General features: G+C 40.0%; 1 protein-coding gene across 1 annotated transcript in view; it reads right to left on the bottom strand.

The window, feature by feature from the left end:
- Nucleotides 1–25,125, bottom strand: part of side-III (sidestep III) — a 93,312-nt gene that overhangs the window by 33,547 nt on the left and 34,640 nt on the right. Inside the window, exon 3 of the mRNA XM_068301178.1 lies at nt 5,415–5,547. Within this exon, the coding sequence (XP_068157279.1) occupies nt 5,415–5,547 (133 nt within the window). The remainder of the gene's footprint in view (nt 1–5,414; nt 5,548–25,125) is intronic.

The following is a 25,125-nucleotide window of genomic DNA, read 5'->3' as shown; positions in this document are numbered from 1 at the left end:
ATTGCCCAACAAGCAGTGCAAAAACTGATAAAGCCAATATATGCAAAATTACGTCATCTCAAAATTTTATGTCTATTCCAGTTCAAATCAATAATATTAATTATAACGCGTTCTTAGACACTGGTAGCAAGTACAATTTAATATCTGAAGCAATGCTGAAAAACATGAATAATCCAATGTTGAGTGATTCTAACATTTATTTAATCGGTTTCGGAAAGAAAAAAGACACAGACAAGATCAAAGCATCGGGTTCATTTAAATATACAGTCGATATTAACGGTGAGAAATACTGTTTGACATTTCTCTCAGTGGAGCAACAATTTATGGATGTGGAAATTGTTCTTGGCGAGGATTTCTGTAAGCAAGCGGAGGTTACAATCAGCTACAAAGGTCTAAGGGTGACAAAAACCCAATGTTTAGAATCCGAAGTAAGTTCCTTTTTGAAAATCAATGTGGATGACTCCAGTGAACAGCAGGCCGACATAGATCCAGCAGCAAGTAAAAGGGCTAAAGAAGCAGTTCAAAATTTGGTACAGAATTACCATCCGGTAAGCGAAAAGTCAACAAATATTCAAATGCGACTAGTTCTAAATGATGATAAACCGATATACTCACGACCTCGACGATTCTCATATGCAGAGAGATGCATCATTGACAATCAAACCGATCAATGGCTGAAGGATGGCATAATTGAAATATCAGAGTCTGAGTATACAAGCCCAGTCGTGCTTGTGAAAAAACGGGACGGATCAAATCGGTTATGCATCGATTACAGACGTATTAATAAAGTAATCATTAGAGATCATTTTCCACTTCCCTTAATAGAAGATCAGTTAGACAGGCTTCAAAATGCACGTATTTTCAGTTCCATTGATTTAAAAAATGGTTTTTTTCATGTTGGCATTGAAGAAGGGAGCCGCAAGTATACTTCTTTCGTAACACATAATGGACAATTCCAGTTTCTTCGAGTTCCATTTGGTCTTTCGAACTCTCCCAGCGTCTTTCAACGGCATGTCAATGCTATATTCAGAGATCTAACCAGGAAAGGAGTAGCCATACCATATGTGGACGATATAATAATACCAGCAAAAACTGAAGACGAAGCTGTAGCCAATTTAAAAGAAGTACTTAAACACTGCGAAGAATATGGGCTTGTGATTAATTTCAAAAAATGTCAGTTCCTTAAAACGAAAATTGAGTATTTAGGACACGTAATTGAAAACCAAAGTATAAGTCCATCCACATCGAAAACGCAAGCCGTGTCATCGTTTCCTATCCCGTCTAATCTAAAACAATTACAGAGTTTCTTGGGGTTAGTTGGATATTTTCGAAAGTTTATAATAAATTTTTCTCTGATTGCAAAGCCTCTAACGGATATGACAAAACATGATGCATTGATTATTTTTGGTGAGAAAGAGCTAGCTGCGTTTAACAAATTAAAGAAGCTTATTACAGAGAAGCCAGTTTTGAAAATTTTTCATCAGCTACACGAAACGGAGCTTCATACAGACGCCTCGATCGACGGATTTGGCGCAGTCCTTCTCCAGAAGTCGCCAGAAGACATGCAGTTTCATCCAGTGTATTACATGAGCAAGAAAACGACAGATGCCGAAAAAAAGTTCACCAGTTACGAGTTAGAAATCTTAGCTGTTGTAGAAGCATTAAAGAAATTTCGAGTTTATTTACTTGGACTCCGCTTCAAACTTGTTACAGATTGCAATGCTCTAGCTAAAACTATTCAGAAAAAGGATCTGTGCACACGAGTAGCTCGTTCGATTCTCCAAATGCAAGAATTTCAATATGACGTCGAACACAGAGCGGGCACTCGAATTCGCCATGCTGATGCACTCAGTCGTGTACCAATGATGATGATCAGCGAAACCAGTATGCATAGCAGAATAAAGCATCTGCAAGCTCAGGACGACCAGCTGAAGGCTATTATAGACGTATTGGTAGATAAGACGAATCACAATAACTATTTTTTAAAGGCTGGAGTTCTGCACAAACTTATCTCGGACAACGAACTTATTGTCGTACCAACTAGTATGCAACGAGAACTAATAAAAGAGGCCCACGATCATGGTCATTTTTCCATCAAGAAGACACGAGAGATCATTGGAAAAGAATATTTCATACCGAATCTGGAAGAGAAAATAAAGAGATGTATAAGCTGTTGCATAAGATGTATCGTTACTAACCGCAAGCAAGGAAAACAAGAAGGAGAGCTTCATCCATTATACAAAGATGAACAACCGCTAATGACCTACCATATCGATTTTTTAGGACCTCTGGAATCAACGCATAAACAGTATAAACATATCCTGGCAGTCATCGATAGTTTCACCAAGTTTTGTTGGCTGTACCCAACAAAGTCGACTTCTACAAAAGATGCAGTTTTACGACTACAGGAGCAGAGCAAGGTTTTTGGCAATCCATCCCAAATAATATCGGACAAAGGATCAGCTTTTTCCTCGGAGGAATTTGACTTGTATTGCAAAAACGAAGGCATAAAACATCATCTCATCACGACGGGACTTCCTCGAGCGAACGGCCAAGTAGAGAGGCTAAATACAACAATCATCGCAGTTCTTTCTAAACTCTCAAGCGAAGATCCAAGAAAATGGTACAAATTTGTAAATAATGTCCAGCAAGTCATCAATTCAACATTTAGTAGAAGTATAAGAACAACTCCTTTCGAGCTGCTTACGGGAACAAAGATGCGATTAAAGTCTGATATCAAAATCAAGGAAATGATAGAAGACGAAATGATTCAACACTTTAATGATGAACGAGATAAACAACGTAAAGAAGCAAAACAACATATTCTACAAATTCAAGATGAAAACAAAAACAGGTACAACTTAAGACGAAGACCAGCATCGAAGTATAAGATAGGCGATTTAGTTGCCATCAAGAGAACCCAACTTGGTCCTGGGTTAAAGCTAAAGCCGAAATATCTTGGTCCATACCGGATCATAAGGGTAAAATTCAACGACACCTACGACGTGGCAAAAGACTCAGTATTCAGCGAAGGCCCAAGGCAGACGACCACTTGCGCTGAGTATATGAAACCATGGGTACCATACGACGACGACGACGATGCATTCGGGGCGAATGAAGTGTAGGATGGCCGATTTGTGGGAATGGTCTGGCAATCCTATTCAGCCAGCCCTAGTTGAGTCAGCTGACTCGAAAAAGCGGAAGACAATCTGGCAAGCCGGTCAGACAGAGACGCATTGAGAAGACGGAGTTTTAAGACGAAAAGCCGAAAGTGTAAGACGTACACACGACGAAAACGCGAAAGAAGTTAAACAATTAATTATAATTATATCTACTATTAACTAAAAATCAATACTTATCTTAACATTAAATAAAATTAATATAAAACTATAACCGGGACTGTGTTTATTCGCAATACAATACCCCAGTCCCACAATTATAATTTTTAATATTTTTGCTTTTAGCCTTGTGGGCAATGACAGGGCCAGGGACGAGGACGAGGACCAGGGACAGGCATTTTTTGGTCCTTGGTTTTGGTCTTTGGCGTAAAGCTGTCAAATGCAGAGAACCCCTAGACAGGAGAACGCCGGATTGTGGTAGGTAGGCAGGCAGGCGAGACCGCCAGCTGTGACGTGCCTTTAGAAAATGTAACAAACCTTCACACACACACACACACACATAGACATCCACACATCCTTACAAGACCATGCACATCTATAGCGTCTGTGTGTGTGTGTGTGAATATGTTTCTTCAGGTTTCTATCGTCTCCTCACATGCTGCTTTCAATTTCGGCGCCTTTTCGAAGGTTTTTAGCTTTTGGTTTTGATTCCTTTTTAAACCCCATGCTGCTGCTGCTGCTGCCTTCGATTTCACGCAGAGCTGGCAATTTTTTATGCCACAACCCAAGGTCCTAGAAAGAGACTCCATCTTGATGCCTCTAGCTTGTTGTTATTTATTTGTTTTCTTTCATTTGAAGGCGAACTTGTGTGTGTGTGTGCGTGTGTGGAAAGGGAAATCGAATTCGAATCACTTGCGGATATTTTGGTTATAAAGTCGGAAATTTTTGCGACATTATTGTTTTCGACATTTTGTCTAGTTTCTCTTTTGGTGTTGAGGGGAAGTGTGGAGCCAAAAGCATTGTCTACCCATATCTCCGTTTCTGCCGTCGCCACCATCTCTATTTCCATTATATGTTTTCTCATTTTTTGTTTTCTCATTTTTTTTTTTTTTTTTTGCTGATTCTCTCTTCATCTTCAACTTCCTCTTTTGTCGCTTTGTCTGTGCAACAGTGAAATTTATTGCTTCCAATTGAGTGCACCAAAAACAACAACAGAACAGCAGCAACAACAATACCTCGAACAAGAACAACAAAAACAAGGAGCTAGCAGCAACAGCTCGTAAACAGCTCGCGCTTGTCCTTGATATACACGTGCGTCCCCATGTTTCTGTCTACCATTTTGTCCAGTGGTCCTTTCACCCACACAGACACCCACACCCATACACACACATTCACTGTCTCAGCATGCTGGCAACATATTGAAAAGGAAGCACATGTAAGCAAAATTGACAAGGCTAAAGGATATCGATGTCTGCTTATAATGTGCAACATATTAAATCCTAAAGCACACGTTCACAGCGCTCGCTCTATAAATAACAGCAGCCGAAACATTTGGAACAGCATCAGCACGAGCTGCTTCCCGCAGGACTTTTTCTCTCCCTCAACCCCACAATGTCACTTTTCTGTCCCCCTTTTTCCCCGCACCCCGTCACTCCCCATCCTAATCAAAGTCGCCGCCAAAACAGTTTTCACTTTGGCTCCCATTATTTTGCTGCCCTAGATGTCCTCCTTTACGTTGGTGTTGGCCCTGCGGCTAATATATGAGTCCATGTCGGGTCCTGTTGCCCCGCGTTACTTCCTGTTTGTCCTGACCTGGCATTGCTTTTGTTTTGTTTTCTTGGGTCATTCCTAGGCATATGTCGAGCAAGAGAGCGGTAGCGAGAGTCGAGCATTGTAGGCAGACTCGAAGTTGAGTTGATATTGATGATGTTATTAAAATAATAAATTATTTGAAAATTATGAACTGCTGCCATTTCTCATGATGTTGTCCGACCAGGAAGGAGCCATTCTAGCCTACTACATACATAAATCAAAAGGTAACCAACAGCCCACTAGCAAAGCAGTCAAAACTAGTTCTTCTAAAGGCAGATGCCAAAGAGCAATAATAATAGCAGCGATAACTTAAAGCGAGTGCTGAGGTGAAGGAAGGGCGTAAATGACTACACTTAAGCTGATCTAGGGCACACTACCTCCAAAGTGTTGCTACGTAAGGTGAAATAATTACTAAATTGATGGCCTAACTTGTATTATCTACTCCTACAAACTCCTACTTTATGTTTTGTTTAGTAGACTTACCTATAGAGAGGTTTGCCAGCACTTTCACGAAACCATAGCACCATATATACACGATCATCTTTGGCCTCCGGCTCAATGTCACATGGCAAGGATGCAGTGCGTCCCAGTACGGCTTCCACGGCCACTGTAGAAACTGCAATGAGAAATGAAATTAAAATGAAATTGCAATTAAATTTAGATACAATTTGTAACTATCAATTCATCGATTGTGGGCATGGGGAGGAATGTAATTGGTATGGAGTAAAACCTTTTTAAATGTCATGACAAAACTATTGCCAAAGTCATTAACACAATATGAAAATGTTCCCATTTTTGTTTTTGTTGTTTTGGCCACAATTACTCGACTCCTTCGTCGATTTCTTACAAATGTCAACAAAACGCTGCCTTTTAAGTGTCACGTTGACTTTGCCTCGCCTTCGTTATAGCCGGCATTGAACACGCAAGGCACCAAAGGCAAAGGCGCAAGCCAAGAGCAAGCAAACCGCACGACAACCAACCTCAAAAACCAGGACCCCATTCCACTTTCGCACTCCCCTTTCCCCTTTTCCTTCATCTAGCTTCCCATGTCTCTTTTCTAACCGCAATCGCCGCTGACGTTCGTCGTCTCTGTTGTAGTCGTAGTCGCATAATCACAACCAAGTACGTGAGTGGGAATATTAATGCTAAATTGACGACAACGGCAACGACAACGATGACGTCGACAATGATGATGGCTATGGCACTGCCCACCAGCAATGGTGTGAGATTGAAATAGGGTGTTGCTGGCTGGCTGGTCGGTCGGTCGGTCTGCGATTTCATGGCGGCCTCATCTTTTGCATTTAAACTGCCAATTGATGTCAGTGGAAATAGATAAATGCCAAGGGCGTTAAGGTAATGGAGGCGAATGGAATAGCGAACTGTAGATTGGCAAACACTGCTAAAGTCAATCCAAGCAAATGACAATGGTTGGTGCTTTGGATTAAAGCTGCCTAAGATGGCGCACACACACACACACACACATACACACGCACTTTGCTTTCGTAGTTCATTTGTCTGTACTTCCCGTAATTGTCCATTGGCGTGAGCAGACGTCGCATAACAATAGCTGCATGAAAAGGTGGTTTTTCTTTTGGTAGTTTTCGATTTATAGAAATTCGACTGGCTTATTAAATTGAGTGAACAAAATGATAAAGATATTAATTAGAATCGATGTAAAGGAAAAGAGAGAGACAAATTAAGGCCAACATTTATAATTTCTGTAACTAATTCTAATTCGGGATCAGTTTTCAAAGAACTCCAAATGCAATAATTGGAAACTTTTGAATTAAACGAAGAATAAAATGAATAAATTAGAGTTGACATAAACTAAAATTTGTTGAATTAAATTTAAAGGCTTAACTCTTCTTAGAGCAATTTTGCTTGGAATAAGTTGAAAGTTAATCCCATCTCTGGTCTTTTGTTCTATAATTAAGACATTACATGTTAAGACAATGTTGTTTAATTATTAAGTCATTTTGCTATTCTAAGCTGTTAACTGTAAATTTTTAAATAGGAAAGTCCTTAAATCCTACATACACATGAGTATGTATGCCAGAAATAAGAAAAGATTAAATTTTCTAGTCGACACACCTGTTCAGCTGTCAGGGCATCAAAAAACGTTCACGCATCCATCATGAACCTACTTTTCGAACCTGATGCTCATTAATACCCAAAAGGGAGCATCGCAATCATGTTACGCGTAATTTAATTTCTGCAGCCTCCACACACACACGCACACCCACACACACACAAACACACTCACATTCGTATGTACAGCAGAAAACTTCTCAGCTTGCAGACGATGCCAAAAATTGTTGACATTTATTTAATATGCGCACGTTTTATAGAAAAGCAATTCCCAGTCGTATAATTTATGGCACACTACAAAAATTTGCACATGAAAATGCCGCTCTCGCCGACCTCCAGATGTCGTCCCCTATCCTCGCCAAACAAAAAAAAAAAAAAGACGCACGAGCGGCCATCCATGCGTTGGCGGGCAGGCAGACAATCCTACACACACACATACATAAACCGTTTTATGTAGATCTCCATCTTTTTCTCTCTCTCTCTCTCACGGTGTCTGTATATTAAGGACTGACACAAAACATGGAAGCAATTTTCGTGCGTTTGTAATTCCCATGTAAGATGTCAAATTCTCAACGAGTGAAACGTACAGACAGCAAAGTTAGCCCCTCTATCAGTTAACTTCAGACTTCGATGTCTCTTGGCCCCAAAGCGGGTGGCGGCAGTACCAGCTCCAGCAAATTGACATAATTTGTGAAATGCGCCTCAGTCGCCGCCTTCGCCATCGTCATCGTCATCATCGACTTTGACGCTGTGCGCACCAGCGTAAGTGTGTAATGAGTGATTTACCCGTGAGGCAGGCACACACACATGGGATTGAATGAAACTGAGAGAGCGGGAAGCGAAGAGGACCGCAGAATCAGGCAAGCAAAACCAACTGCCTGGATTTTAGACAAAGTGGCGCGTGCTGTGGCTTAGGTGGTAAGTCGTCAGTGAGGTCAGTGGACCTCCCACGTGGAATTTTGGAAGTTACCACTAACTTATGTATGCAATGCATTGCATTGATGGCAGCATTTCAAATTGACTAATGTCACTCCCGGCTTAAGCTGAGGCATTCAGTGCCATCCTTTCAAAACATCTGAACTTAAAGAATGAATCTAACAAAAGAATGACTAAAGTGTTTGGGTTTTATGTTGGGCCCATTTGGGCCACTGTTCGATTTCTTAAAGAGTAACTTTTGACAGTTTTTGGCTAACTTTTAGTTTTTCGTGGTCTATTTGGGGTTTTATACAAATCTTAACCTCAGAGCAGAATTCTGATCAGAAATATTATACAAACTAATATTAACTAACCAAGAAGAGTGCATCAGTTGAGCTTAGAGAGACAAATTTTGAGTTTGATATAATCATTTTTGCATACAAACTTCATAATAATCGCCTAAATGAATTGCCGAATTTTAGAATTAGCTCTTAGAATTAAATCTTAAAAAGTACAACTAAAAGAATTTTTAAATAGTTTCTGTTGATAGAGTTAGAAAACTTTTTAATACTCACTTTGAACTGCTCATCAATGAATCGGATATTGTTGCTTATCATTTGATACTTTTTTATGCATTTTTCTATACAAATTTTCAGAAAATTGCCAACAGCTAGGCAACACATACTTAACGCACTTGCAAACACTCACGCAAACAGAGAGAGAGAAGGAAAGAGATAGGGACACCAACTGACAGTGGCATGTTGTTGAGCCCAGCTTCTTGGGTTATGCACATAGTATTTATATTTTTATATATATGTATATGTATATATTATATACATATATAAGTTGTCTCTATATAAACGAAAGAAGCTGTGAAACTTATGCAAATTGCATTTCAGTGTCTGCGCAAAAGCCAACTCGACACAAAACACAGGACAGAGCAGTAGCAGAAGCAGCGGCAACAACAACGGTGCCTAAAAGTATGCAATGCTAACGCGCCTGGCTGCAAAGGCAAGAGAAAAAAAAAAATGGTGGTAGAAAATGCGCATAATGAAATCCATGACTACGAAACGGCTGCTTCAGCTTCTTAAGCTTGGGCTTGGCTTTCTCCACATTCACGTTCCACTTTCGCGGCTTGCTTATACATCTTCGTTTGCTTTTGGTGTTCACGTTGTTGTTGTTGTTGCTGTTGCTGAGAGCGCCAAAGTTTTTCTTCTCATTTCACGCTAGAACCACAAGGATGGCAACAGCGACAACTACAGCGGCAACGACTAGTTCTGAGCATGGTAATTTTTGGAGCGCTCAAGTTCGTGTGTGTGTGTGCTCTTAACTGTAGACACTTGTAAAAATAGTGTGCGACTATATGGCAGCCACTGAGATGTCGTAGCCGACCCTGGCCAACGGCAATAGCAGCAAAAGCAGAAGCAGAAGCAGGTCACGTGTGGCATAAACGTGCCATTGCGTCAGGCGTTTGTTATTCTTGTTGTAGTTGTTGCTGCTCTTGCATTGTTATTGTTGTTTTGGGCGTAAGAAAATTCTTTAAATAAATATGTATGTATGTATTTGCATTATATGCAGTTGTATGCGCATGTATGTGTGTGTGTTTCCCATGCTCATACCCCAGCTCATGGTACCGTGCTGTCTTGCTGCGAATGTGTTTGTGTAATTGAGATGAAAGTTAATGGCTGGCATAGCATACTTTCGAGCGCCCAAATCGCAGGCTAACAAAATGCCAGACAATGCCAAAACACACACACACACAAACACAGACACTTGCATGTAAGGTGCGTTTGTGTATGTGCTTATGTACGAAAGTGAATGCCAACAACAAAGCGCTTTGTGCTATAATGCCTAAGTGGCACAAGGTAAAGTCGCATTGCTGCTGCTGCCTCTGCCTCGGGCATAGGTGTTGTTATACACCAGCCACGCCCACATTTCAAAGCTGGTGGGGTGTGTGTGTGTGTGTACTCACTATTTGCACTAATTTAGTTGAAAACAAACAAAGTCCTTTGTTCAATTTTCGCCTTTAGATTGAATAAGAGAAGGCGAGCGACAAGGAGAGCATGAAAAAGAATCAGAATGAGAATGAGTTTTGCTAGATACTCGGCCATAGGCCCACTACAAAGACGAAGCCCACCTACAACAGCAGCAAACACATGTAAAACAACAACAACAGCCAGTGGCAAGTGTTAACCCATTTTCACACACACTCACAAGCAAAATGTACGTAATTAGCAAAGTAATTTTTTATGCACTCTACAAAAACCATGTTTAAAATTATGCCAAGAACTTAAAAAAGCAGTTTATGTAATATCTTAAAGACACTTAAGAAATATATTAACTGGTCGCGCACGAAGTTTTCTTTTATTTTGTCATGGAAAACTTGTTATTGAAAACTTAAACTGTATTTGAGCATAGATTATCGATTCCACAAGATAAGTAAAAGATAAAAAAGGAAAGAAAAAAAGAGGATCACCTAATTGGATAAAAGAATTAAAATATTTTTGGCAGTGTTTTCAATTCTACATAAACTGCAATTAGCACCCAAAGAAGTAGGAGATTTTGCTGCTGGTGCTATTGCTTAAGCTACTGTCGTTGTTTCTGTTGTTTAAACGTCAAGCCAATTAGCATGCCAATTGTCAGCCTTGAGTCAACAAACTCAAATTCAATTCCGGCTTAATAAATAATATGGCCTGGTCTAAGACAGCACAACTGGCAGCGGGGCCACTGGCAACTGTCATGTCAGCAAGCGAGCAAACGATAAAACACAAAAAGTGGGACAATAACAAATATTCACTTGGCTCGTCCCACCATCCAAACAATGGCAAAAGAACCGACAAGGCAAAAGCAAACTGACAAGCAAACACGCTTCTTGTTGTCTACATTATTATTGACCTTCAAGGGAGCGAGCTCTCTGCCATTGTCAAGAGATATATCGATAAGTGTGTGTGTGTGTGTATTTGGGGGACAGTTATTGATTTCTTTAAGGTTGAATATCAATCGATTTTACCTAATCTTAAAGTCTGATTGTCGCATCACAAAAACGAAAAGAGAAAAAATGTTTGCAATTTAAAAAGTAAAGAACGCTCTAAGAACAAAAAAATAAGAAAAGGAAAATTTAGCTCAAATTACGTGGCAAGCCTGGTCAACTCTTGATCCACAGTTCAAAGTGTTACTTTTGCTTCAGCATTGCCACACACACAGACACACCAAAAACCAAACCAATGACTCTGCCTCCGGGAGTGAGTGGATTTTTTTTCATTCTTCTATTGTTTTCTTGCTATGTGTAGTTTGATGCCTTGACCAGAAATTACATCAATTACGTCGACTTGTCTTCAACTAAGCCAAACCAAAAAAGTAAGAATAACGAGTCGGGGGCAAAAAGACCAGACCAAGACCCAGACCCACACTACTCAAGTTCCGTTTCATCTCAGTTGCAGGTTTGCCGCTGCCACTTCAACTGGCATTCGTTTACCCTTTCTCCTGACCCTGGCTCTTGTGCTAGCCTTCTCACTGCTCTTACAGTCTCTCGTATGTTTGCACATTTGACCCGAAGTGCATTGGTCATCACGTGTGGCCATGTGTCTGCATTTGAGTGCACTTTGGTCAGCAATTATTTTACGTTGAGGTCGCATTAGAGGTGCGCACCCTCGCTGCCCACAAAGTTCCTGTACGTACAAACTTTATGTATGTCTGTATGCGAGGGCTGGTTCATCAAAACAATTGAGTAATGCAGTTGTAATTAAAATTTATTGGTTTATCGATGGGGCATGATTAACAATTTTTTTGTTTTCTATATACAGAATGTCCTGCCATATATAGCAAAAGATTTTGTAGTTCTCTTGTTTGGCAACCCTCGGAGCAAAACCCAAAAAAGGACTCCTCTGACAACGGGAACTAGTGAATGCATAAAGTGCGAGAGGTTGCCCTAAACTTCTATTTCACCTAATGGTAGTTTTCCTACACAAGGGATCGAAGAGTAAAGATACAGCGAAAGAGAAAGAGAAAGAGAGAGAGAGACAGAAATGTGAACTGGAACATAAGAGCAGCTGGCAGTAGATGGTAGTTGGTAGTCGCCAGGCAGGCAGTCTGAGAACCCATATTGAAGTGGTGTTCGATGCCAGCATTTTGCAGCTGCATTGTCATGTCAACCGATAAATTCACACATACGTGCGCACACACCAACAAACAATTGGCACCTTTGGCAATCTTTTTTTTTTCTGCTTTTCGGTTTTTTTTGGCCACGTCGAAATTGCAAGTTAAAGTTCGAATTGGAGCAGCTGCTCTGTGCCGAACAGGAACTCCAAGCACCAAAGTTGTACTCGTATCTGTGTCTCTATATATATGTGTGTGTGTGTGTGCAGTGAACTGTTAGTTATGGTCGCTCGCAGGCCCAGTCTGTCCTGGCAAGAATCTTCCAACTTACAACGTGGCTCGCTTACCCAATGTCCATCAATTTAATGATGGGCTCTGTGGACTCGGAGGCATATGGCAGTTCTGGCAATATGGGTTCATGGGCGTGGACGCAATCAACGGAATGTTAATATTGCCAATTGAAAGAATCGCTTTAAATTAGTTCACATATAAAATAAAAAACAATAGCAGCAACAATGCTGCGCATGTTTTTTGTAACCAAATTAATTATATTGTGTGCATTAAAGCAATTTAAAAGTAAGATTTTAACTACTAGTTGACTATTAAATACACTTCCTATACAATGAAGTATAATGAAGCATATAAATATTGTCTGTTTTCTAACCATGCGTAAGTAAGGGAATTTATATTAACTAATTCATTTATCTTTTTGCTGATGATGCACTAATTGGGGTTCTGCTGTTGGTTTTATATTGGCATTATTCGTGTATATATGTGTATATATAATTACTATATGCATTAACTGAGCAATTGAACAGTTGTTAATCAATTTTAATTACTCTCTCTGTCTCTCGTTCACTCTTTTTCTCGCTTTTTCTCTCTTTGTCTACATTGCGTGCAGTTTGGAGAGCCGCATGCAAAAAACATAGCATACTTATTTGCGAAAAGTTGAAAAAAGTTATTTTGCCTACACCAAATGCCTATGGCAAACATTTTGGCAAAGATTTTTGCAAAGCTCTGCGATTTGCAGACAGTTAGACAAGGCAAAAGTTTGCATCAAACATGTGTGTGTCTGTGTGTGTGTGTGTGCGGTTATGTATGTGTTAGGATGTGTGTGGTTGCAGTGGAATTTGCAATTATTGCCGCTTAGCATAAAATTCCTTACATGCTTTGCCATGAAAGTAGCAACTACGAAGAACTATTGTCAAGAGTTTTGGGCTTTGCAACATATATATACACACACACACAGACACACACACACAGCCTGACACTCACTCATGCATGTGTAAAGATTCAGAACAGCAACAGCTATGAATGACAAAAATGAATTTTAATAAAGTTGCGCAAATATTTGCATATTTGCCAGGGCGCTAAAAACTTTCATTGACAAAACTTTTCGCAATGGCAGACGGCAATAAAAACCAAACGAAGCTTGTACTGAAAAACCAAACCAAACCAAAAATTTCATTTTATTCGTTTTTGGGCAATGTGTCGGAATTTCGATTTAAATTGTAACCAAACTTTTTGATGCGGGTCACAGGCTAATTAGCTTTGGTTCCAAAAGTAAAAAAGTCAATATTATGCATATGTCCATATGTCCCCCGCCACACTGGCCCATTGGCCCATTGCCCCATTGGCGATTTGCAATGGTCCAACATCATCATTACCATTATCATTCATCCGTGTACGGTTTTAGCCCTCATGCCAGTAAAACTTTCTTTAGCCAAATCAATTTGTCTGCCCACGTAGCCGGGGCGTAACAACTTTAAACTGTTTTAGAACTCAGCGCGAAAAATTTCATTACCTTTGCTTTCGCTTATTTTCTTTTTGCTTTCCTTGTTTCTCTTCTTTTTTTTTTTTTTGAGAGAGGGTCCAACCTTTTTTGGTTATTTTATGCCGCGCTCAAAGTAAATATTTGACAAGACACAACAACGCGACAACAGCAACAACAAAAACAATAACAGCGTCAGTCGAAACGTAGTCTTCGTTGTCGTCGCTGAAGCACTTAAAACCTAATTAAATTTGCATTACAATTTTTCGTCTTGCCTGCTGTTGTTGTTGTTGTTGTTGTTGCCTTTGTTGCCCGGCCCTAATTTTGTTTCAAGAAAAACAGCCATGAGCGTGCACTCGAGGCATAACTTTGGCCAAGACAAGGACAAAGGCTGCCCAAAAGAAAAGTTACCGGACTGGTTGACATTCAACCAGGCGACCAGATGGACATATCTAATGTAAGAAGAGCATATTTTGGTATATTTTAAAATAAGATATTTTATAAATGTAAGTGTATGTATATGTAAGTATAATTGTCTATAAAGATTAGGTTGCTTTCATCTCAGAATAAACTACTCCTTGCCTTTAATTTGTTGTTTAAAATGTTCGTTTATGCCTTTAATATGTACTCTCAAAATGAGGGAAAACTTACTTTCTTTTACTGTCAATCAAAGATTGAATTTCCAAAAGAATTTTAAATCTTTGCTGACTTATTTTAAGTTTAGTTACCATTATATACATGTCATAGATTTATGATAAAGGTTAAACCTCTTTTAGTTTGCCTTTGTAGATGCAAAGAATTGCATGCTAGTAATTGAAAACAGATGGCAATTATTTCCTTCTCATTTTGTTTTTCTCTTTCAAAATATATTTTCTTACTTTAGAGAACCTGAGATGTCTGAATAAATTTATGAATGTCTTGCTATACCTTTAAGAAATTCATTTGGTTGCAAAAGTCAATACATTGACCTTTAAAGTTGAGTCATAAACACGTAGAATATTGGCCATTAGGCGAATGGAAAGTGAAGCCTTGATCAAGCCTTTTAGCCATTGACATCAATGGTGCTGCCTGCCGCTGCCGTTGCCATTGAGGAAATCATTTAAAAGACATTAAAATTTATTTGAGTGCTCGTTAAAATGTCAAGCGACAACAACAAAACAATAAGCCATAAAGTGAGTGCGTGCGTCAGAGTGAAAGAGGTTCTGGAGATGCTCTATGTAGATTATGTAAATGTGTTCACAAGAACACGTGTAACCAAACAAAAATGGAATCTTAAAGCCTTGCTAACCACTCGCCACTATGGGCAATAAGTTTCTACTCTGACTCGGACAACTGCACGCAGTAATAAAGTAAAAACTCCAAGATTTATTTCTTCGTGAAAACTTGGAGCCAAAGTTGCCCAAGGAGGCAAAATTCAGCCTCAGTCAGTGTTCACGCTATTTCACGCTCCAAACTCTGTTAAGTCCATATGTTGCGTGCAAATCACAGTGCAGAGAGAGGACGATATAAGTAGAGGGGGGACATGGGGAGATGTTATTGTTGTTGGAGCTGGAGTTAAAGCTGAGCTCCTCAGTTAGTTGGCTGGCTAGCTGGCTGGTTGGTTGTCTGTCTGTCTCTCTGTCTATCTGGTGGCTACTAAAGACGTTGCCAACAGGAAGTTTGCAAACCAAAAACGGAAGCACCAAGATTTATTATAAAAATGCTCATAGCTCAGACAGGCGCAAGCGGCAGCATATTACGTTAAAAGTGCACACACACACACACAGACATACACACACACAAAGCATTATATGTGTAGGTATATGTATGTACATATATATAAGCATCTAAATAGCCTTGCAGTCCGGGCGAAAAGTTGGCAGCAAAATTCTGTGGCCCAACGCTAAGGCGAGCAGCTCTTAATTGCACATTTATTTGAGGTTCAGGCCCTTGCTCTGGCTGTGTCTCTGATACTCTGGCCTTGTAGCTTGGCTTGCTGGTCTGGCTGCTAGTCTACTCCCTACTAGTTGTACGGCTGCTTAGTAGTTTATCATTCGCCATACTTAAATTACCCACACAGAGACTCAAGACCCAAGACACTCCACATATGATAGCCCCCAGCTCCCCAGACTTTCAGGCGTAGAAAAACTTTGTTCTCCATTTTCTGTGTGTGTTCTTTTCGTTATTCTCCCACTCTTCAGTATCCTGTATCCTGTGTAAGTGTGTCTGTGTGTGTGGTAGTGTAGTAAAACTTTTGCGCCCCTTGACGCAAAACGGAAATCTGTATATTAAATGACTAATTATAGACATTTTATTACCTTGAGCAAGATAAATGGCCACCACAACTACCGTTCATGTGAATGTAGAAGGAAACAACATCGGAGCGTCATTGTAACCGTTTGCCCCTCTCTTTTATTTTGTTTTCCTGATGGGCTTATCATTCAGTTGCCAGCTCAGTTATTTACTAGGCTAGTAACAAAACTTGGCGGCTGTTGTTAGAACGAAATATTTTCAATTAACCAAGTTCCAATTTAAAACAAAGACTTTTCGATACTCTGCAGCTCAAAAGGGCTTCAAAGAGTCTCACATGGCAAATGTTTTAAAAAAAGGAGTAGTCAGTCCGTTAGTCCATTTTCTAACACGTTTAAGGTTTACAACTGCCTTTTGCTTTCTTCTCTTTAATATACCCATCATTTCTCATAAGACTGTAGAGGGTATCGTAAACATTTCGCGTTGTCTCTAACCTTGGTTGAGTGAAATTAGAATGGTTGAATATTCGCAAAATTAAAATGACAAAAGTGCCGGCGTTTACTTTAAAATGCATTTTCACCACACCAAAAAACAAAAAAAAAAAAAAAAAAAGAAGGGTGTTCCAGTGGCTGCCGCCGCGACATTCTCATTGTTGGTGTGTTTTTTCCTTTACCCCGTCACGATTCGTTTCATTTCAGTTGATGCCAGCTGCTTACCCAAAAGTGAACCGACGCCCATGTGGTGGATCTGTCCTTGGTCTGCTCCTCCTTCGCCTCGTTCCGGCCAACCAAGCTAGGCAGCCAACCAACCAACCCATTTCGCTCTGTTGACAGAAGGAACAATTTTTGCAAATGCAGCAAATGAATTTTTTTCCCCCATTTTTATCCCCGCTCGCGTGTCGTCTGTTGCCGGAACGCCCTTTTGCAGTGCATTTAGTGGCATCATGAGATGCTATTGCAATTTCCTTGTCGCTTGTCGCACACTACTAATTTGCACAGAGCCAGGACAGGCCAGAGACAGGGACAGTCGGAGAGGGGGGACAGAGCGTAGGAAGTGGGGGGGATTGGAAAGAGGTTATAGTGAACATAAAAAAAAAAGAACATAGCCACAAACCAACGCCAAAGCAAAGTGAGTGCGCTCAAAATGCTTTGCATAAACGGAAAGTAATAATTTAACGCAAAATTTCCTTTTGCTGCCGATGGTGTTGTTGTTCTTGCTCCTATTTCTTACGCTTCAATTGCTCTCTCTCTCTCTCGTTTGCTATCTCTTTCTGTTTGTCAATGTATCCGTAAGTGTAAGCGTGTGTGCTCGGGTGGGCGTGTAAATGCCTTTGCCGCCATTCCGCAAATTGAACTTTTAACTGTAGCACGAGCTTCCCCCAAAGCATCCGGTGCCAGCTGCGTGTGTCGGCAACAACTGCTACTGCTGCTCCTGCTGTTCCTGCTGTTTCTGCTGCTCCATCTTCAACTTTAGTCACATCCACGAGGAAACGGCAACATGACCTTCGGGCATTGCCTGCTTTAAATTTGTTTAGCATTTTCCGTTTAATGGCAATCTTTGCGTTTCAAACAGATCGAAATCGCTTTCTCGAAAACAACCATTGGACCACCAATGGACACCAATTGTGAAGCCTTCCAGCAAGCATATAACTACAATTCCCTCACTGGCTGTCAATTTGTGCAAAGCCAGAACATAAACGGATGTAAATCTCTTAAAAATGCAATAACACGTGCAACAACTGTCTTGTTGTTGTCGTACTCGGTTTATCCCATCTGCCTGGATTTCGTCAGTATTTTTCTCTTTTTGCTTTCATTTTTCTCCATTTTTTGGTTTGATTCATTTTGCCTCTTCTTCGTTTTGGGGTTCGTTACATGGCAAACAATTCATTTTGTCTTTTGTCACCCAAACTGCTTCACATATTTGCTTGCATGTCTACGCATGAAAGGAAATTTGCTAACCGAAAGAATACAAAGGCGTAGTCCTAGAAACAATATTACGTATACGTAGCGTTGTCTTATCCAAGCAATTGGAAGTCATACATATTATACCTTATAAATAGAAACTATTTAATCAGCATTATATAATCCTTTTCTATTTTTATCCCACTTAATTTCAATACAATCTTTGATCAATAGATTTCATTTCGAAAAAGAAAATGAAAGAGAAAAGTGGAATTTTGTCAAATTTAAAACAAATAACGAATTACTTCTTTGGTTTAATACAGTTTAGGAGAAAAAATTTGTTTGTTATGACATTAAAAACTACTTTTTGTAAATTATTAGCTTCTACTTATCACAAGGATCTAAGATAAATGGGTTTCCTTTTGCCCTTTGTCCTCGTTTTGTATTTTCACTCTTATGTATGTATACAAATTGATTCAAAATGCATATGTGCAAGAGTCCCACTACAAGTTTATTGCATCAAATCCGCATTTTGAAATGGGCTTTCAAGGGACTAAGCCATCTCCACGCCACTGCCAAATGCAAATTTCATTTTTACGCTAGACCGAAAAGAGGAATGGAGAGAGAGAGAGAGAGAGAGAAAAGGAAAACTTGGTACCGCAAGCAACTCTCAAAAAGATTTCAACATGTCCAAGCATGCAAATTTTCCAGTCTGTCGCTGTCTCGTTTTCGTTGTTTTGTTTCTTACTTCTGTTTTTTCTCCATGTTTTCCCAAGTAAAAGGGCAAAATAAGCAAGGAAGAATTATAGTGAGAGTGTGAGAGATGCAGAGAGGAGGGAAGGATGTCGGAAAAAATAGCAAACCCGGCAACCGGAAAAACGGAAGCAACGTGCGTGCATGCGTGACACAATTGAAGCGCCTAAAACGCCCACCAAATACCCATTCCATTTCATTTTAGGTAGATCCCCATCTCGAAAACAAGGCAGCCAGCAGCAGCAGCCAGTTTCGGAGCTGGAGTCAGAGCTGGAGCTGAAGCCGGAGTAGAGAGCGAAGCGCGTGCTTATCTGCTCCCGCATTTGGGCCATCGTGCAACATGGTATCGGGCCCCGAGGAATCGTTAGCCTGCCATTTTGGGCGCACTGGCTCGGCGGATAAACAAAACAGGAGAAGGCAAGCGCACAAGGAGGAACAAAAGGCACACAATAAACTGAAGACAAAAACAAAATCAACAGAGTGCCGGACGGAGAGACGAAGAAAGCACTCGAGTGATTTGACGATTGATTTTGCTCTGCTTTTGATTTGCCTTTATTTTGGTATTTTTTTTTTTTGTTGCTGTTTGGAAAAAAAGAGCATTGCCCGCAGCCGGCGACAAGTGCATGAAAGTACGCCAAACAACAACAACAACAGCAGCAGCAGCAGCAGCAGCGATAAAAAAAAAACAAAACACAAAAAAAAAATGGAACAAGTAAACTGGCAAAACGGCAAGGGCAAGCGAGTAAAATTGTTTGGAAAATTGATTTTTCTTACATCTAACTGAGCATTCAATTGCTTATTTTCATCATTGAAGCTGCGCTGCGACGCCATAGACGGCATGGAAATAAAGGATGGGGCGGGACAGCAGGAGAGGGCATGGCAAACAAAAGGGCAAGACAAAATCAGAGCCATCATCATCAAGTGAAGTGGAAATATTAAATTATTTATGTAGTTGCATTGCCTTGTTATATTCTTTCTTTCGATTCTGGTTGCTTTTATTCATTTTCATTTTTCTTTTTTTTTTTTTTGTATTTTCCCCCATCTTCATTTTGTTTCTTTGTTTTTTTTTTTTCACGCTGTTTTCTCTTCTCTTTTTTTCCTTCATTGCCTGCTGTTTTTGGTGTTTGCTAATTTCTTTGATTGCTTTCCCAGATCCAGGGGTATAGGGTAAGAAGGTACAAGTGGATTGGGCCCGAGTTACTTCCTTTTTGGTGCGTTTTTGGTTTCCTTTTTTGTCGATTCCTTTTGCTGTTCCTTTTCCTTTTGTTTACCAATGCGCTATTTACCTTTGGCATACAAAGACAAAGGCCAAGTCCCAGCGTACTTGAAAATTGCCTCAAATATTTATATATCAGCAAGCTTCGTTAGGTTACCTGCGGTTATTTGGTTGCTTTTTCCCCTAGTCGCTCTCACTCTATCTCCGCTCATTCATTCGAATTGGATCTATGCAGTATTCATAACGATGGAAACTCAATTAATTAACGAAAAGTAATATGCGAGGGTAGTAAGTAGCTTGTTATATATACATTTACATATATATAAAACTCTATGCGATTGTGATATGACAAAAATGAACGTAACTAAAACATAAGGCTAATTATTTTACAGATGGTTAAGAAGAAACAACGCGGAGGAGAGAGAGAGACATAGGGGGAAGTTTCAATTACAAATGAGAACAAGCGACGGGTAGACGCCTTTTGACATGGCCATGCATGGGTAATGTGTTGCCGGAGGAAAATGAATAATTACCACGAGACCAAATAACCAACCTACACACACACATGCCTCTCATCTATCTCTTTCTAACATGCGTTGTGTTGTTATGTCAATTGGAGGTGGGAGCTCCCCCACATTCAACCTATTTGTTGGCTCGGATAATATCTGGATCATTGGCCTACAAAGAGACAGCAACCCATTAATGTAATAAAAGTTTAAAGGAGTTGCAAACTAAAACAAAAAATATTTGTTGTCATGGGGTTTTAATTAACGCAGCAATTTTGTTTTTAAAATGAAGAAAAACAGAAAGATAAGTTCTTGAAAACTGTTATCAAATACTAATATCTAAACTACTTATGTGAGATAATTCATTTTCATATATGGTATCAATAAGTCCATCTAGGAAGCAAAGCAAATCTCATTGAATATATGGTAGTTCTAGAGAGTTATGGATAATAGTCCGCAGTTCAACTTTGTCTTAAAGCCAAATTTTTGAGTTTATTTAACTGAAAAGTTATAGTTTACATAGAATTTTTACTGCAACTACCCAGAACAGAAGTACTTATAAGTAAAAGGTAATTCACTTTTATGATACATTCACTAATCAATTCTTTTCAATCTAAACAATAAAAGGTAGACCACCATTTCGTGTACTCATACCTTAATGATCATCTCAACAGTTTTCCCTTTTGAACATTTATTGATGTTGTTGATAAATTTTTATAGTCTGAAAGACCCAACCCAACCGTTGGCAACTTATTAAGGGCTTCCAAAAACTTCGTGGCCCATGCTGAGAGATACTTTTTCAGTAAGCTCGTTGACTCGCTGTTCGTTTCTATTCCTTTTTTTGTCGCTGTTTTGTTGCTTTGTTTTTAAGCAACATTATTAATTTTAATAGAAAGCTTTACTGTTGCAAGGGACAAGGCAAACGGTAGGTAGGTAGTTAGGGTGGATGGATGGTTGAACTGGATAGATGGATGAGGATTGAGGGGCAAAGGCAACCAAAGAGGGAAGCAAAATTAATGAGGGTTGTCCACTTGGCGCTTGTTGAATTTGTAATTTGTTGCCCCCTGTTCCCATAGGAATAAGCGATGGACTTTCACTTTGTAGTTACTGCTTCTTGTTGCTGTTGTAAATGTTGCCAAGAGATAAGCGTCAGCGCAGCACAGCGACAAAGTGTAAGCGTAGCAATTATTTGGCGATTTCTCAATGCCTTGCCCCAAAAAGACCAGATACAGATCCAGTTCGGAGTTCAAAGACAAAAGGCTTGGTTTCACTGCTCTGGTCTGTTCTGTCATATCGCGGTGCTAAACTTAATTTAATGGAGATTCTCGGGTGCGGTGGGAGCTACAATCGCAGGTGGATTTAAAGTGCGCATCAATTTGAAAGGCTTCAAGCACTCTAGTCAAATGGCTGTGGCTCCGTCTGCTGGCCCATAAAATCACATAAATAAGCATAATAACTAATGTAAACAGTGGCGGTCGCGTAGAATCGCTGGATTTACATTTGAGAGCGAAGAAATTGCCGCTATAAATTGGAACGTAAAAACACATCGACATGTCGACAGAGTAAGAATCTTTCTTACCTTACGATAAAATTGGCGGTTGGGTGTCAAATTGACGTGAGAGCAAAACTGCATACAATTACAAAGAGTGGCAAGAGTACAGAAACGAAATCTGCAAATGGCTCTGGCAGTCAAGTGAAATAAATGCGAAAACTTCAAAAAGCGCTCAGGGTAATGCCCGACTTGAAGTCAGCAACAAAAAAAAAAAAAAAAAAAAACATGGCTACAAATGCGGCCAATATAAATTTTCAATAGCCTGAGCTCAGTTGGGTGTTCCCTCCATTCCTGTCCCACCGTCTCTGTCCCAGTTGCCAATCCCAAGTTGTATGGTTTTGAGGTTTACCTCCCGAGTGCTCTCTGTGTGTGTTTTTGATTTTATTACACTGACAAATGGCGTGGCGCATTTAAGCTGTGAACCCCTTTTGGATATTTGCTCGCCATTTGGTAGTGAAAAAATTTGAATTTCAGCTTACCGAAGGAGCGCACACACACACATACTGCACTTAAATAAACACATACACATATGTGGTAGGAGCTTATGTAGCATACTTTTGGGCTTAGCTTGTAAGGCGCATAAATCGTGCAGCGTTTTCTTTGCCAACCCGCGACATGACAGAACCAAAAAAAAAAAAACGCCACCACCCCAACCTCAAAACCGTCTTTACAAACACCCACCCAACACATATACACACTTATATACGTTTACTGAAAATCCATTTATTAGCCTTGCCGAGTGAAAAAAAAAAGAAATTGAATAAAACGCAATTCGCCGACGCGCACCTAGGCTCAATTGATTTTCCCCCACTCTCCGACTTCAAGGTTACTTTAAGTTAGGCCTCGTTTCGTTTACTCAGGACACCCAATTTGACTTTCGCGTTGGCCTTGTTTAATTTGGCGTAAGACAAAGACAAAGGCAACCATTTCTATCCCTTCCGCCCTAGCTGAGCCTCACTCCTTTGCCATGCATCAAATTTTAAACAGCAATCTACTTGGCAATGTAAATACAAACCACGCGCTTGAGATTACGCTTTATGATACGTGATAACGCATTGCGTAACCTTTTCGCAGATAATCCTGTTAGGCGGCACCAAACACCGAACACCGGCAACATCTGAAACTGACTTATACCTAAAGGAACAGAGGCAAGAAGCAAATGGCAACGTACAGACACAGACAAAGGGATGACAATCAAAATTTTCATGTTTTGGGTATCAGTGACTTTTCATGCTGTTCGTCATGATTAGATGAACTAGTTTAAAGTCAATTTTAAATAGTATTAAGTGACTTGTCAAAAAAAAGCAGAAACCAAACTTTATATCAAACACAAGTGGTAACGAAATTTCTTCCAATTTTTGTTGCTTTCTTTGGCTTAAAGTGGAGTTCCTTTTGGAACTTGTCTAATACATTTTAAGGGTATTTTAGGCACTGCACGTCTGGGTGGTTATATATGATATACCTTTTCAGTTTTCTGTTGACATTTTAACACTTGCCGCTTAAGCATGCCATGCCACATTTGGCAATGGTGACAGGTGCCTTTAGTTGGGTATCCTGAAATGGTACATGGTATAAAGCTTGAATGTCATCAAAAATGTCACTCAAAAATTTATGAAAAAGTAAACGCATAGTCGAGACGACGTAGACCCAGTGCGTGGCCGTGTGTGTGTGTGTGTCTCCCCGAAGAAAACCGTGGGAATAGAATCAGAATAACCAACGGCAATTGTATCACACGTAAACTCACTTAATGCGAGTGCATATTGATAAGAGACAAGAAAAAGGGAAAAGTAGCAGGAGGAGGAGTTGAGCTGGCTTGTCCTGATATCAGCAACAGCTGCAGGAAGTGCGCTTAAATGTGTCGCTTACGTACCATGGCCGGATGAAATGTTAAGCCTTCACAAGGACGCAACAACGCACACGGTGGCTATGAATTATTATTGTTGCTCTTGTTGTTGTTTGGTTCGAAGGACACACGCATCGACTAAAGCGTACGGGCACGCACGTATGATCTTTCTATCGATGCTATCGATAGCCATGCTACGCCGAAATCAATTTTTTGATGTGCTCTCAATAAGCTGCCACTTCCTGATTATCTGCTACGCCTGTCTCTGCTTTTTTTGTTGTTGTTGTTTTTGTATATCTTCTTGATTGTTATTGTTGTTTTTGCACCATATTTTAAACATACAACATGTAGTTTACTTTTTTTTACATTTTGTAGCCGCCGCGCGTCGCTGATTTTTCATTTTCATGTTCGTTTTTTGCATTTTAAATGACTCGCCGCAGGGCAAGGCACGTTGTGTTATCTGTACACGGCAGGTGAATGAATTTTCCAGCTAGTTGTCATGCAAATGAATCGCACTTTACGTTTTTTGGGGCATAATCAAATTATGGCTAAAGTCTGTTTATTGAACGTGGCCAAAAGAGAGAGAGAAAGAGATAGAGAGACAGCAGCAGCAAAGCTATTAAAAAGTTTGCTGCCTAATTACCGAAAATATCTGAATCATCAAATGCTCCTTGAGCGCATCTTAAAAACAAACACACTCACACACAATTATAATACCACACATATGCAGGCATTTCAAATGTGAAGTCCTGTTTGGTTTTTTGTGTACTTTTGGCTGGCTCACAGACTGATAAGAAACTTTTGAAGCCACTTTGCCGACTTAGGGCAATTGTAAAAGCCATAAGCCAGGAAAGGAGGAGAGGAGAACAAGAGTAAAAGAGTTTCGCTTCGACGCTTTTCGCTCGGTAACTTATACTTGGGATTATCGCATATTTTTCATAAGTGCGACGTGACTCCATTATTGGCCTGCTGTGTCCCTTTGGCATTACCGAGTGTCCCAGAGTACGCTTCTCGTTGTAACTACATAAACGAGAATCTCCCCATATACTCTGGGGGTCGCCTATTTGCATTTAGGATCATGGCCAAGTGTGCAATTGTGGCCACTGAGTGTTTGCTTTTGTGTGCGTGTGTGCGTGTGTGCATGTGTGGCATGTGTGAGGCCATATCGCATATCTATTGATTAAACTAAGCGCTTTAAATATTTATTATAGCCAGCTTAACATAGCCAGGTTTGCCGTTTAGTATTAAAAACTTTTGTGTAACTTTTTTTTTCATTCTTGACAGTTTCCGCTAAGTAAGCAAGAAAAAATTCTAAAATTCTTAAA

The sequence above is a fragment of the Drosophila tropicalis genome, unplaced genomic scaffold, assembly GCF_018151085.1.
Source record: "Drosophila tropicalis isolate 14030-0801.00 unplaced genomic scaffold, ASM1815108v1 contig_878, whole genome shotgun sequence".
In the NCBI taxonomy this organism is placed as follows: domain Eukaryota; kingdom Metazoa; phylum Arthropoda; class Insecta; order Diptera; family Drosophilidae; genus Drosophila; species Drosophila tropicalis.
The sequence above is the reverse complement of the archived record's forward strand: the minus strand, read 5'-3'. Positions and strand labels throughout refer to the sequence as shown.